This window comes from Schistocerca cancellata, chromosome 2 (genome assembly GCF_023864275.1).
Source record: "Schistocerca cancellata isolate TAMUIC-IGC-003103 chromosome 2, iqSchCanc2.1, whole genome shotgun sequence".
NCBI classification, from domain to species: Eukaryota; Metazoa; Arthropoda; class Insecta; order Orthoptera; family Acrididae; genus Schistocerca; species Schistocerca cancellata.
Window position 1 is genome coordinate 975,634,469 of NC_064627.1, and position 14,661 is coordinate 975,649,129.

The following is a 14,661-nucleotide window of genomic DNA, read 5'->3' on the forward strand; positions in this document are numbered from 1 at the left end:
AGAGCACTTGCCCGCGAAAGGCAAAGGTCCCGACTTCGAGTCTCGGTCGGGCACACAGTTTTAATCTGCCAGGAAGTTTCAGAAATCATAGTTATTGAACATCTTTACCTTATTTGCATGAAGACTTCTGCTTCCATGATCACCAATAATGACATACCTACATTAATCTAACTCTTGGTGGCTTCACACAGCACACCCCAAAAACTGCCTACTCTATCGTCTTTTCTTCACAGACAGCTACCTACAACTGTGCGCCCAGCGCTCTCTTACACCAACAAGGCAGTATCTTTGGCTCTGCGGTCACGCACAGTCAGTGATCCGAATTATCGAGCCTATCAGAGACATTTACCGTTTATAGTATACTAGTTTCATTGTAATTTATTAATATTCTTATCTTATTCTGGTGCCACCTACAAGTGTGCTCCAGCAGATGCCTTTCACTTATCGTCAGGCTGCATGAGGAAGTCATGATGGAAAATGATGCCTTGAACCATGTTTAGACTTTTATGGGGGATGATAGTCACTGGAATGCTAACCAGCTTGTTACAAGCAAGCAACACCTGTGACTAAGCAGGGTCTGCTGTTTTAACCAAAAGTGACCCATTCTTTATTTTGGAGATGGCTGAACTTGTCCTCTACAGTCTCTAGCAAGAATAAAGGTTTTGTGGCCAAAACAGAATCCCCATTTGTCCTCGTACAAGTCAGGTATTGGGGGGAGTATGTCTCTGCTTTTCAGTCAGTCAGATGTTCCTCCCAGGACATATCCAGGGAACGAAACGTTTTGGGGTCCTATCTCTCTGCGTTGAACGATTTCTTTTCTCCTGAGGAGATTGCTGGGGCCATATGACCACCTGTGGGAGAAAGCTTAATCCACTTTGTATGTGAGTCATCCAGCATAGTGCCACCTACTACGAATGGGAGCTCTCCACATGGACGCTATCCAGCCTCAGTAATGGCTACCTGGCCAGTAATCTGTTGCTCGGAGTTCCTGTGCCCCAGCCATGATGGGCAAATGGCTCAAATGGCTCTGAGCACTATGGGACTCAACTGCTGTGGTCATTAGTCCCCTAGAACTTAGAACTAGTTAAACCTAACTAACCTAAGGACATCACAAACATCCATGCCCGAGGCAGGATTCGAACCTGCGACCGTAGCGGTCTTGCGGTTCCAGACTGCAGCGCCTTTAACCGCACGGCCACTTCGGCCGGCCATGATGGGCACATACACGCTGGCATACATAAGGAAGTTTTAGCTCAGGCACCAACAGTGCAATCTCTGTGTAGGTAGGGGCTGCAACCATTCAGGTACTTGATGACTGCCCTAACAGTAGAATGGGTATCTTGCTGGTTTTGGGTATACTGCCTTATTGGAAAGGGAGGTTGCTAAGATGGAAAGGCACAAAGCTGGAACAGACACCGTACTGGGGGAACTACACTGCACGATCTGCATTTCTGAAAAAAATTGGAAAAGCAGTGGCAGATCAAGCCCAACATTGGGGACCATGTATTTATTAATGGAAAGCTGTAGAGAGTACCAGAAAGGGAAAACTAGGGTCCTACGTCATATACCAGGTCCAAGTGGAATCTACATTGGTAAGACCATCCAATGGTAAGGCAGAGAGGTAAAGGTATAGTGGAAGTGTAGGCTTGCAGCGTGGTAATCAAGCACTAACTCATAAATAAGTTGTTAGCTCCCTGGAAAGCCAATGTAGTTTTGTGAGCTCCTCTCAGGTGTGCAGACTTTTGTGAGGCCTTGCATTGTCATCGAGAAGGCGAAGTTCGTACACATGTTTGTGGTGACAATCACACTGAAGTCATTTCTTCGTTTTCCTAAGGGGAGCACAACAGACTTCAGAGCTGATGACGGAGGACATCGAACAGAATAACCCCTTCAGAGTCCCAGAAGACCATCGCCATGACTTTACCAGCTGAGGGCTATCTCTGGAGGAGAGGTGGTGTGCTGCCATTCTATTGATTGCCGTTTTTTTACCAGTCACAGTGATCAACTCACGTCTGATCGCCTGTGACAATGTTTGTCACAGTGAGCCTCGTAATGCACAAGCAGTTCCGCAGAGATGGTCCTTCATTGCTCGTTATGGTCTTCTGTTATTCAGTGAAGGACCCAGTGGGCACACACTTTTGTGTACCCCAACTGCTAGAAGAGTGTGTCAGCAGTCAGCACTACTAACAGAAACGTTCAGTTGTGCAGCGGAATGATTGTAATCCTTCGAGTGTATGCACATTCCAATATTGTAGAAGTCACAACTGTGTGCAGCTAGCCTGTGCACAGGAGACTGGACAAGTTTGCGCCACCTTATTGCCATGATGACAAACACCTCTCCCAACTACTTACCGTGCTTTTCTTCGCTGCCAGGTTGCTGTAGACATTCCACAAGGGTCTATGAATATCTGTGATGTCCCTGTATTCTGCCAAAAAAAAATTCCTTGATAGCTCTCTGCATGTAACGCACTTCCATTACAGACGCAATCTAGAAGGCTAGACACGGCGCCAGCACCTATTGGCACTTCATGAAGGTAAAGGGTTGAAGCGGGAATACTCCACAATGCCCTCGTAGTTCATTACAAATCTCAAAAACGATAGGTGGTTCATCATATAAGCCGTTGCTGAAGGAACAATATCATGTAACTGACGTTTCCGATTTTCAGGATTTCGGTCAGTTGGCATACATGCTGTTTGCACATAAACGGCCAATTCTGAGTTATTTTCGATGAAAGTGAAGGAAAGAGTACTGTTTAAGTGAATTAAGCTAAAAAAGGTGAAAATTTAGTGTAACTGCAAAAAATGAAATAACGTGTAACCGTAGAGTTAAAAACTCCATAACGCTGTTTGCAGACAGTGCTGTCATCTATTTGGAGGACGTAATGCTGGAAGACTGTAGAGAAATGCAGGAGGGCCTGGAGAGAATCGACGACTGGTACAGTGGCTCACAGCTGTCAATCACTTTAAAAAAAAAACAAATCTCCATTTTTATCAAGTGAGCAACAGTTTCTTTCATCATGAGGAGACTGTCATGTGAAACTTTGACTCAAGAACTGTTTTGTACCAGAGAGAGAGATGCAACACATAATATCTGTGTGCTGTGCAAGCCTGCACTTTCGGTTTTATGCTGCAAATTAACACAGAGTCAGTTATGTGTTATTGTATCTTCAACATCTAATTACTGCTTGGTTTTTGGAATTATCTTCACTAAAAGTAATAGTAAATTAAAAACTCCAAGATCAGGCCCAAGTGACTGCACAATGCAAATGGACCACTGCTTGATCCTCTGCCATATGGCGTCATTCGGATGTGGTATTGATGGGCATGGGATCAACAGAATGCTCTGCCAGCAGTTGTCTGCTTTCCACTAGCTCCTCAGTTAGCATCAGGAGGCTAACTGGACCCCTTTGCAGTCCTTCCACTGAGTAAACGTCCCTGCCAGTACTAGTAATTGAACCCAGGTCCTCTACGTAAAAGTCAGAGGTACTGCCCACTCAGCTACACTACTGGCCATTAAAATTGCTACATCACGAAGATGACGTGCTACAGACGCGAAATGTAAGCAACAGGAAGAAGATGCTGTGATAAGGAAATGATTAGCTTTTCAGAGCATTCACACAAGGTTGGTGCCGGTGGCGAAACCTACAACATGCTGACATGAGGAAAGTTTCCAACCGATTTCTCATACACAAACAGCAGTTGAGCGGCGTTACCTGGTGAAACATTGTTGTGATGCCTCGTGTAAGGAGGAGAAATGCGTACCATCACGTTTCCGACTTTGATAAAGGTCGGATTGTAGCCTATCGCGATTGCGATCTGTCGTATCACGAGATTGCTGCTCGCGTTGGTCGAGATATAATGACTGTTAGCAGAATATGGCATCGGTGGGTTCAGGAGGGTGATACGGAACGCTGTGCTGGATCCCAACAGCCTTGTATCACTGGCAGAAGAGATGACAGTCATCTTATCCGCATGGCTGTGACGGATTGTACAGCCACGTCTCGATCCCTGAGTCAACAGATGGGGACGTTTGCAAGACAACAACCATCTGCACGAACAGTTCGACGACGTTTGCAGCAGCATGGACTATCAGCTCGGAGACCACGGCTGCGGTTACCCTCGAGGCTGCATCAGAGAGGAGCACCTGCGATGGTGTACTCAACGACGAACCTGGGTGCACGAACGGCAAAATGTCATTTTTTCGAATGAATCCAGGTTCTGTTTACAGCATCATGATGGTCTCATCTGTGTTTGGCGACATCGCGGTGAACGCACATTGGAAGTGTGTAATCATCATCGCCATACTGGCGTATCACCCGTCGTGATGGTATGGGGTGCCATTGGTTACATGTCTCTGTCACTTCATGTTCGCATTGATGGCACTTTGAACAGTGGACGTTACATTTCAGATGTATTACGACTCATGGCTCTGCCCTTCATTCGATCCCTGCGAAACCCTACATTTCAGCAGGATAATGCACGACCGCATATTGTAGGTCCTGTACGGGCCTTTCTGAATACAGAAAATGTTCGACTGCTGCCGTGGCCAGCACATACTCCAGATCTCTCACCAATTGAAAACTTGTGGTCAATGGTGGCCGAGCAACTGGCTCGTCGCAATACGCCAGTCAGTACTCTTGATGAACTGTGGTATCGTGTTGAAGCTGCACGGGCAGCTGTACCTGTACATGCCAACCAAGCTCTGTTTGACTCAATGCCCAGGCGTATCAAGGCCGTTATTACGGCCAGAGGTGGTTGTTCTGGGTACTGATTTCTCAGGATCTATGCACCCAAACTGCATGAAAATGTAATCACATGTCAGTTCTAGTATAATATATTTGTCTAATGAATACCCGTTTATCATCTGCGTTTCTTCTTGGTGTAGCAGTTTTAATGGCCAGTAGTGTAAATCTACCAGTCATGCCGCTGATCAGCGCCCCGCCTGGCTGGCCGCAGGTGCAGCCACAGCGACGTGTCGGGCGTGGTGCGCGCGCTGCAGGCGGCGGCGCGGCAGCTGCGGTCGCGCGCGGTCGACGAGCTGGTGCTTGAGGGCAACGCGCTGCCCGCGCTGCCCGGCCGCGCCTTCGCGCCGCTGCGCGTGCTGCGCCTCATGCTGCGCGACAACGGGCTGGAGCGCGTGGCGCCCACCTGGCTCGGCGGACTCGAGGACTCGCTGCTCGAGCTCTTCCTTGTCGAGCCCGCGCTGCGCTCCCTGCCTGCCGACTCGCTCCTCCGCATGCGCTCCCTCGAGGCACTCACCGTGCAGGTAAGTTCGGCCCCGAACTTCTGTGACCTCTGCAACACAGAGGAAAGGGAGTGTTATCGCCACCAATCTTCAATCACCATATCTGTTGCCTGCAGCTCGTGGTCTTGTGATAGCGTTCTCGCTTTCTGCGCACAGGGTCCCAGGTTCGATTCCCGGTGGGGTCAGGGATTTTCCCTGCCTCCAGATGACTGGGTGTTGTGTGTCTCTCATCATCATTTCATTCTGATTCACTCGCAAGTCGCCGTAGTGGTGTTAAAGAACTTGTGGAGCGGCGTCCGGACCGCCCCGCGAGGGGTCTCCCGGCCACCAGTGCCGTACGCTCATTACATTATTACCATATCTGTTCAAGCATACAAAACTAGAATTTCCTATGAAGTAACAACTGTTTACTCTCCACATACAGGGTGTTACAAAAAGGTACGGCCAAACTTTCAGGAAACATTCCTCACACACAAATAAAGAAAAGTAGTTTAGTGGACATGTGACCGGAAACGCTTAATTTCCATGTTGGAGCTCATTTTAGTTTCGTCAGTATGTACTGTACTTTCTCGATTCACCGCCAGTTGGCCCAATTGAAGGAAGATAATGTTGACTTCGGTGCTTGTGTTGACATGCGACCCATTGCTCTACAGTACTAGCATCAAGCATATCAGTACGTAGCATCAACAGGTTAGTGTTCATCACGAACGTGGTTTTACAGTCAGTGCAATGTTTACAAATGCGGAGTTGGCAGATGCCCATTTGATGTATGGATTAGCACGGGGCAATAGCCGTGGCGCGGTATGTTTGTATCGAGACAGATTTCCAGAACGAAGGTGTCCCGACAGGAAGACGTTCGAAGCAATTGATCGGCGTCTTAGGGAGCACGGAATATTCCAGCCTATGACTCGCGACTGGGGAAGACCTAGAACGACGAGGACACCTGCAATGGACGAGGCAATTCTTCGTGCAGTTGACGATAACCCTAATGTCGGCGTCAGAGAAGTTGCTGCTGTACAAGGTAATGTTGACCACGTCAGTGTATGGCGAGTGCTACGGGAGAAGCAGTTGTTTCCGTACCATGTACAGTATGTGCAGGCACTATCAGCAGCTGATTGGCCTCCACGGGTGCACTTCTGTGAATGGTTCATCCAACAATGTGTCAATCCTCATTTCAGTGCAAATGTTCTCTTTACGGATGAGGCTTCATTCCAACGTGATCAAATTATAAATTTTCACAATCAACATGTGTGGCCTGACAAGAATCCGCGCGCAATTGTGCAATCACGTCATCAACACAGATTTTCTGTGAACGTTTGGGCAGGCATTGTTGGTGATGTCTTGATTGGGCCCCATGTTCTTCCACCTACGCTCAATGGAGCACGTTATCATGATTTCATACGGGATACTCTACCTGTGCTGCTAGAACATGTTCCTTTACAAGTACGACACGATATGTGGTTCATGCACGATGGAGCTCCTGCACATTTCAGTCGAAGTGTTCGTACGCTTCTCAACAACAGATTTGGTGACCAATGGATTGGTAGAGGCGAACCAATTCCATGGCCTCCACGCTCTCCTGACCTCAAACCTCTTGACTTTCATTTATGGGGGCATTTGAAAGCTCTTGTCTACGCAACCCCGGTACCAAATGTAGAGACTCTTGGTGCTTGTATTGTGGATGGCTGTGATACAATACGCCATTCTCCAGAGCTGCATCAGCGCATCAGGGATTCCATGCGACAGAGGGTGGATGCATGTATCCTCGCTAATGGAGGACATTTTGAACATTTCCTGTAACAAAGTGTTTGAAGTCACGCTGGTACGTTCTGTTGCTGTGTGTTTCCATTCCATGATTAATGTGATTTGAAGAGAAGTAATAAAATGAGCTCTAACATGGAAAGTAAGCGTTTCCGGACACATGTCCACATAACATATTTTCTTTCTTTGTGTGTGACGAATGTTTCCTGAAAGTTTGGCCGTACCTTTTTGTAACACCCTGTACACAGGGTGGTTCATTGATCGTGACTGGGCCAAATATCTCACGAAATAAGGGTCAAACGAAAAAACTACAAAGAACGAAACTTGTCTAGCTTGAAGGGGGAAACCAGATGGCACTATGGCTGGCCCGCTAGATGGCGCTGCCATAGGTCCATTTCTTGTTGTCCAAAAAGCCTTTCACAATTTCTCTGAAAGATGACCAAGCATCTAACTTGATTTTTAGGAGTTTGTTATCAAATGTTGCATTTTTCATCAGTTTTCTTAGTTGTGGTCCAAATTTGGCTTTATTTAATTTAGGAAACTTATCTTTCAAATGATTGAAGATCTGGCCTGTTCTATCCATAGCTTTTATAGAGTTCCCTATAAAGCCCAGCTTGAGATGAAGAAGAGACAAAATGATTTTAGCAAGCCAAACCAAAGGACTGTTCCTCACATTTTCCTTTCCGGTGACGACTTCCTTGAGTGTGTAGTGGTCCTCGGCGTCATGGCTGTCCAACTGGAACAAAATACTACAGTGTATCATGAGTCCACCATGTAAAAATGTAAAGAGTGCAACAGCTCTTAAATCGCAGCAAAGTTTGCTAGTCATGGTCTTTATAAGTGATTGCCTCTAGAAGCAGAACGAAGATTTCTTAAGTTTCTTTCACTGCATAAGCAACAGGCACAGTGGGAATGAATTGTCATTATGGAGGAGAACTGCTTTCAAGTCAGTAAATAGTCACCATTCCTGTGGGTTATGTTGTGCACCTTGCTGCATTATTGATCAAAGCGAGTACCTCTTCATCTAAAAGAATTAAGAAATTGTACATGTAAAGAAAAGAATAGCAATAAAAGAACCTTTAAAAACTGAAAAATTTTACATGTTAAAACATTCCGAAAGGTAGATTCAGATTCCACGCATGAAAGTACACATTAATTGATATGTCACATCCCAGATGCAAAATAGCTATTGAGTACTGGTTTTAATAACAAAGCTATATGGTGATGCAGTTAGCTTCAAAATAACATTACAAAATCTATGTACTAGTTACTGTAACAGTTGTAAGTATTTGACCCCAACAGACATGGACCTCAAGATAAAACCCTACAACTTGAAAGTTCTTCTGCCGCTACAATAAATTCAAGTTTCTGAAAAGGTATTTTAGCTGAAACACAGTATAGCTGTGCAGAAACATTTATAACATAGTACAGATGTGCAGAAACATTTCTTTATCAACATTTTGACTCGGTTTGGGCATCATCCCTGTTCAGGAAACATATTTGTGGCTGTACAATTAATACTATTTACATGAAACATTGTGACAAATGTGTTCATTTTCGTTCAAAAATTGAAAACTTCCATTTTGCCACAAAATGTAATATTAATAAATAAACGCCAACCGCCTTTAACAGTGGTAAACGCAAGATAATGTTCGTAAATAGGAGAAAAAAGGATAATTTTTGAGTACAGCATAAATAACTTGCCACAGTTATTAAATATTAGTCATACATCTTGTGATATGATATAAATTAGGCTGAATAAAATGGTTTGAAGAATCATTTGTAAATTTTTACAACATGTGCAACATGTCATGTAGATTATGTCAGAAATATGAACGTATGTCTGAAGGTAATTTGTTAACTGCTACAGAAACAAATATGTAAAAACATGTCTTCTATTCTACGCCATTAAATTATCTTGATAATAACTACGTATGTATCCATCCGTGTAACAGAGCAAATAAAACTTACAGTTTCTGTATGTCATATTACACACTAAGAATGTGTTATGCTACTCCGCACTGTCATTCCATTCCACTGCTTCAACAGTAGTTAGCATTGGCATTATTTCCATAATAATTAGGTGCCTCTTAAATTACTCTTTCATCCATGAAATGTGGGAAAGTGGATCACATGATTTCATATCTTCATCTTGACGAATGGGGTTCTATTGAAAAATGAAACCACTATTTGTGAGGATCTACTAAATAATCTGTCACTTTACAATTAAAACTTGCAAACATTCTGTATAAAATCAACTGATGTGAAAACCTCAACCTCATATTATCAGCTAAATTAATGGCAGATGTCCAGGGATGTCCCTGCTGTCAGAATACAAAAATCGCTGTAATGCACTCGTATTAAAATGCATATAGCATGCTGTAAAGCTGGTAGTTCTCTAGATAGAGGAAGAAGTTACGTCAGAGAACGGTATCCGAAACAGATATGTGTAGCTGTCAATTCTTTCGATTTCAGTGGGCATCTGGAGGTACATCACGGCTGGACAGAAACATTCACAGACTATAGCACATTCTCTCTCTCTTCAAACCACTTTCTGAACGTTGTAAGCGAAAACCGTTATGACACCGTTATGACACCGTTATGACAGTGAAATCCACGTTCTAGAACTGTTGTTGCTAAAATTGTAGGAAAGGTAACGTTCAGAGGCAGTAGTACTGATCAGAAGAAAAAAAAATGTAGTAAACTTGGACTCTAAATGTATATCTTAAAAGCTGTGAGCACCTGTTTATCTTCAATACAGTGAACCCATCTCTTCTACTGCAAGCTCTTTGTTTTCCCTTTTCTTTCTTTTTTTTTTTTTTTGGTGTTAGTAAGAACCAAAGCAACAAAAAATATCCAAATATCCTGGAAATAAGAGCTCTAAAGCGCATGCCTGAAAAGCTAGTAGCACTTTTTCATCTTCGCTACTGTGAAGCGAGTCTCTTCTCCTGAACCAGCTCCCATAGTTCTTGAGATATCCATTTGAAAGTTAATATTTACTGGACTTTTTCTTTTATGGTTCATATTACCACCTCTGGAAGTTATCTACCCTACAGTCACAGTAACAACACTACCGGTACATGTATTCTGTGGTCAGAAATGTCAGAATGGCTTTCACTTATAACTTTCGGTTCGGTCATTTCTGGACCGGGGTCTTCTGTCTTGAATCTAAACATTTACCCTTCTCCATCACACCTAAAAGTCTGTACGTCTTGTTTAAGATGCATAAGACCAAGATAACAAAAGTGTGTTCGTAGACTTTGATAGTGTGACTTAGTTTCCATAAATTCTTCTAGTGTAGACTACATCGACAAATTATGCCTTACATTTTGATTTTACCACACTCGAATTAAGAATGCTCGTAAAAGACTCTGAAACACTGGACTGATTTTTTCCTGTATAGCGTGGTCATAATCTTCTACAAGTATGTGGAAGTTGAGAGAGACTACAGAATGTGTGAGAACAAACTGGTAACATTAGTTCCATGTTGCCACATTTGTAAAAGAAATAAAAATGGAAGACAAAACACTTATATGCGATACATTCTGGAGTGGACTGTAGTTTGTGGAGTATTTACGTTGATGTAGAATTTCAGTAAGAAGAAACAGGTATGACTACATAGATGTGCCATATAATGGCCCTTATTCGATACCTAGTACTATTTAGGAGATTCCATCAGTGGAAGGACATAAAGGGTGGCCATTCAGCTATCTGAGGACCAATGAGAAACTAGCTAACGCTCAAACAGCTGCCAAGTTCATAAAATGGGCAGAAAAATGATTCTTGAATTAATCTGCATGACAAAAAAGCGAAGGACCAAGGAGACAAGGTTTGACGTTCCGGTAACTTCATACACATATACATCATTGGTAGCTATGTAACTGATTAGAGTTGCAATTCTCTGTACCAGATGGCATGGCCACCAGCGTGCATTAGCACTTTTCAGGTTTGGTGTTGTTGGCAGACTTAGTCAGGAATATAAGAGGTGTGAACAGGTCAGGCATTGAATGATCACTGTGAAGGACATGGAGATGCTGCATACTCGTAAGAGAAAGCGTTATCAGTACCTGACAGAGTTCGAAGAAGGCCTCTTTGTGGATCTGCATTAGAATGGCTAGTCGAATCGTCCAACGTCCAGATTTTTGGGGCATTTAACTGTGACAGTGTTTGATTGCATGGGAACAGGACCAGCTGTTCGAATTGTGAAATATTGAGGTTTGTAGAGCATTCGGACGTGACAGTAGCCTGATGTTGAACTGCATGGGAACGTGAGGACAGGTATACTCACCGTCAATGTTTCAGTCGACCACACCTAATCACCATAAGGAACGTCACAATACTGCGCATCAAGCGAATCTTAACTCCTTCTCAGTGGCATGTTTCATCTGGGAACAAGTAATGGACTCCCTGCAACGATCTGTGACATCTCACATAATTGATTGGAAACTAGCAGCAGTCAGATTAGGGAATTTTCGTCCAATGCGTAGCTTTCCGTTAACACCACAACCCAAACGGTTGTGTTTCGAGTGGTACCACAATTGGGAAGCAAAGGCTGCTGATGAATGTCACTGCATTGTTTTCAGTGATGAATCGCGATTCTCCACTACCCCAGATAACCATCATTAACAGGTATGATGATGACCTGGAGAGAAGTCCTATTCTTCCAATGTTTTGATGATGAAGAGTTACTCCTGGCCTCTTGGTGTGGGAAGCCATTGGGTTTGACTTCAAGTCGTGATTGGCAGTGAATGAGGGAACTCTGACGACAAAATTATTGTAGGGCGTGGACATCCTGCATCCTAATCTTTTACCGCTCATGTGTCAGTACTGTGGTGCCATTTTTCAACAGCATAATGCTCATCCACATATGGCACATGTCTCTATGAACTGTCTGCGTCATGTTAAGACACTCCTATGGTCAGTAAGGACCCAAGATCTGTCCCCAGTAGAACATTTGTGGGACCTCCCAGGGCTGGTATCAAGGATATCAAGGATTAGTTACAACAGTTGTGGATCAGCTTGCATCAAGAGAGAGGATATAACAGCTTCATGATGGCCTTCCCAAACGAATCAGCGCATACAGCCAGGCCAGAAGGGATGCTACATCATACTGCTAAGTAGGCTCAAAATGGAAAGTTCTTTGTAAATTCGATAAGATTTCATAATCACTGAAATGCATCGCATACCTTCTCAGTGTCTGGAGTTCCGTTTGTTTCCTCCTCCTTTTCTGAGTGCTTCACTCTTTTGTCAGGCAGTGTGTCACCCTCTAGTGCAACCATCCAGTGAAACGACACCCCCCCCCCCCACTACAACAATATGGTAACCAACTTAGAGAGTGGCAGCAATAGTATATGTGTGACCATTCCATCTGCAACAGATATTGTTCCAGGGGTCGCTGTAAACATGTCAGATGGGGATAGCTGTTGGCCCATAACAGAAAAGAATCCTGGCCTGTCAGCTTTATCGGCAATTTGTGTTTAGCTATTGAGACAGATATCTGAATGCCACCATTTACTCGCTTTTCTGTACATTGATTTTGATTTGTAGCTGTGATTGTATAATATCTCTTTTATCCATGATAAATATGAGTATCTAACAGTTCTTAGTGTTAACAAGTGACCACTACACTTGAAGAAGAAGCGTTAGCTGAGCTTGGCGATTCAGTTGGAGGGATATCTAACCCATGACTTCTCGACCCTAAACAATGCAAACAAGCGAACACATTACTTAAAGCTGTGTGTGACTTTAATATTTATGGCTGCACATGATAAATTTAATCTATGTACTTGAGATTAACTAAGTTTTCATCTAGTGATTGTATTATGCGACTAGGTTGGTTACTTCAGAACTCTTCATGTAAGTTATCATTATATTGACAGTAGCTCAATATCACAGTCTCAGTACTGAAAAAACAATAAAAAATTTCCGGTTTGCTCAATGATAGTAAGTGGAGTATCACAATAGACGTCGCTAAACTGGAATGTCGAATTAATTGTCACATGTCTGATCATGTAAGTGCAATGTGACTGAAACAGTGGAACGCATTCTGCACAGCCAAACATGTACCAAGATGTAGTGATCGACTGAAAAAAAATTATCTCAAATACTAGCTTTATTTTGATGTCTACTGACTTCTTACCTTTATTGAATTTCAATTTTAGTTGCAATTGAGGTCACTTTAATACTCTGTTAAAAATACAGACATATATACATGTGTATAAAATTTTACGTTTACTTCCTCTTTTCCTTTGAATGCCCCACTAGGTTTTCTCCAGTCATGAATCAAAGGCACATATATTATTCCATGTTAATTAAAATTTCAAACATGATGTCAATCTGTTATCCTTAATCATACAAAACAAAACAAAAATACAGTTCCTTAAATCTCAGATACAGAAAATTATTATGTAACTCACATATCACAGAATCTTGAACATTTTCAGGTATCTCTTACAGTATTCTTATTTCTTTCAATGCAATATAGTTTTCTGCCAGAGTTCATACTCATATACCAACCTCCACCAGAAATTTTTCAGACTAAAGTAAGACCATAACTCAAGCAAATTACAGTTTCAATAATATAGTAATTGTTGCAAACAAACTTTCCATAGGTCACAGTGATATTCTGTGGTTCATCAAATCATCATATTTTCACTGAGAAACGAAAAGTTGTTGTTTAAAAATTATTTCTTCAAAATTATAATATATGGTTGATGGGAAGTTGTTGTTCCCTGTAGCCATGACGATAATCATATCTGTCTTTTTGGTTTCTTTACAATATTAAGAGACTGCATTTCCATCAACAAGAACTATGAATCAGCAACTCTCATTGTTTTGTTGTCTTACAAATATCCAAAATAAAACAAAAAAGAAATTTTAGTTCGTTTTCTTAAACATTCCCATATTCTGTTTTAAGCAATCTCTTATGCTTGTATTACATTATGTGTTATGTTTATATTATTTCATTTACCATCTTTCAGTACAACCATTTGTAACTCATTCTGAAAATGTACTTGACGATTCACATCAGTTCTCCAAAAATAAAAAAAATAATCTTGTAATGTGTCAAGACAACTTGCTATCTGAAACTGTGTGCATTCTTGTTTAAGACGACTCAGATTTTTGTTATTGTACTGATATTAGTTCAGGGTAGTTGCAATTAAACGTTCGCTATCTACTACGTTTTTTCGTTGACTTAACATCGAACTTTCTTTCCATGTGCTATGCGATTCATGGCAGTGACCTCTATAGTTTGTGTCAAGCTGTAACACAAAACTGATTGTGGTATGTTTCATCGCAGCTATGGAAACAAATACCTTTTGAAAAATTGGTAATATTTTAGCTATTAGCGGCATGTGAGTCGAATTAAATGACCTACAGCTTTGCGGATTTAGTCAGAAGCTTTTTTTGGAGAACTAGAATTATTTCTCTGCACTAGCATATCTATAAAAGGGTCGGCAGCGTAGCTTTGACCAGTCTAACAGCCTTTAAACTTGTCACTATTCCAAAGTCAATAGTTAAAAGCCTGGAAGATATCTAACTACTCTCTGGAAGCCTACGAGATTCAACAACTGGACTGGAATGCATAAGCTTCTAACATTTCATCCATTACCTCTAATTGTCTGCTAGCAACTCTCAACAACAATCTTCACAGA

At 42.4% G+C, this 14,661-nt stretch overlaps 1 protein-coding gene across 1 annotated transcript in view; it reads left to right on the forward strand.

The window, feature by feature from the left end:
* Positions 1–14,661, forward strand: part of LOC126160280 (protein artichoke) — a 171,612-nt gene that overhangs the window by 14,816 nt on the left and 142,135 nt on the right. Inside the window, exon 2 of the mRNA XM_049916897.1 lies at positions 4,957–5,266. Coding sequence (XP_049772854.1) covers positions 4,957–5,266 — 310 coding nt within the window. The remainder of the gene's footprint in view (positions 1–4,956; positions 5,267–14,661) is intronic.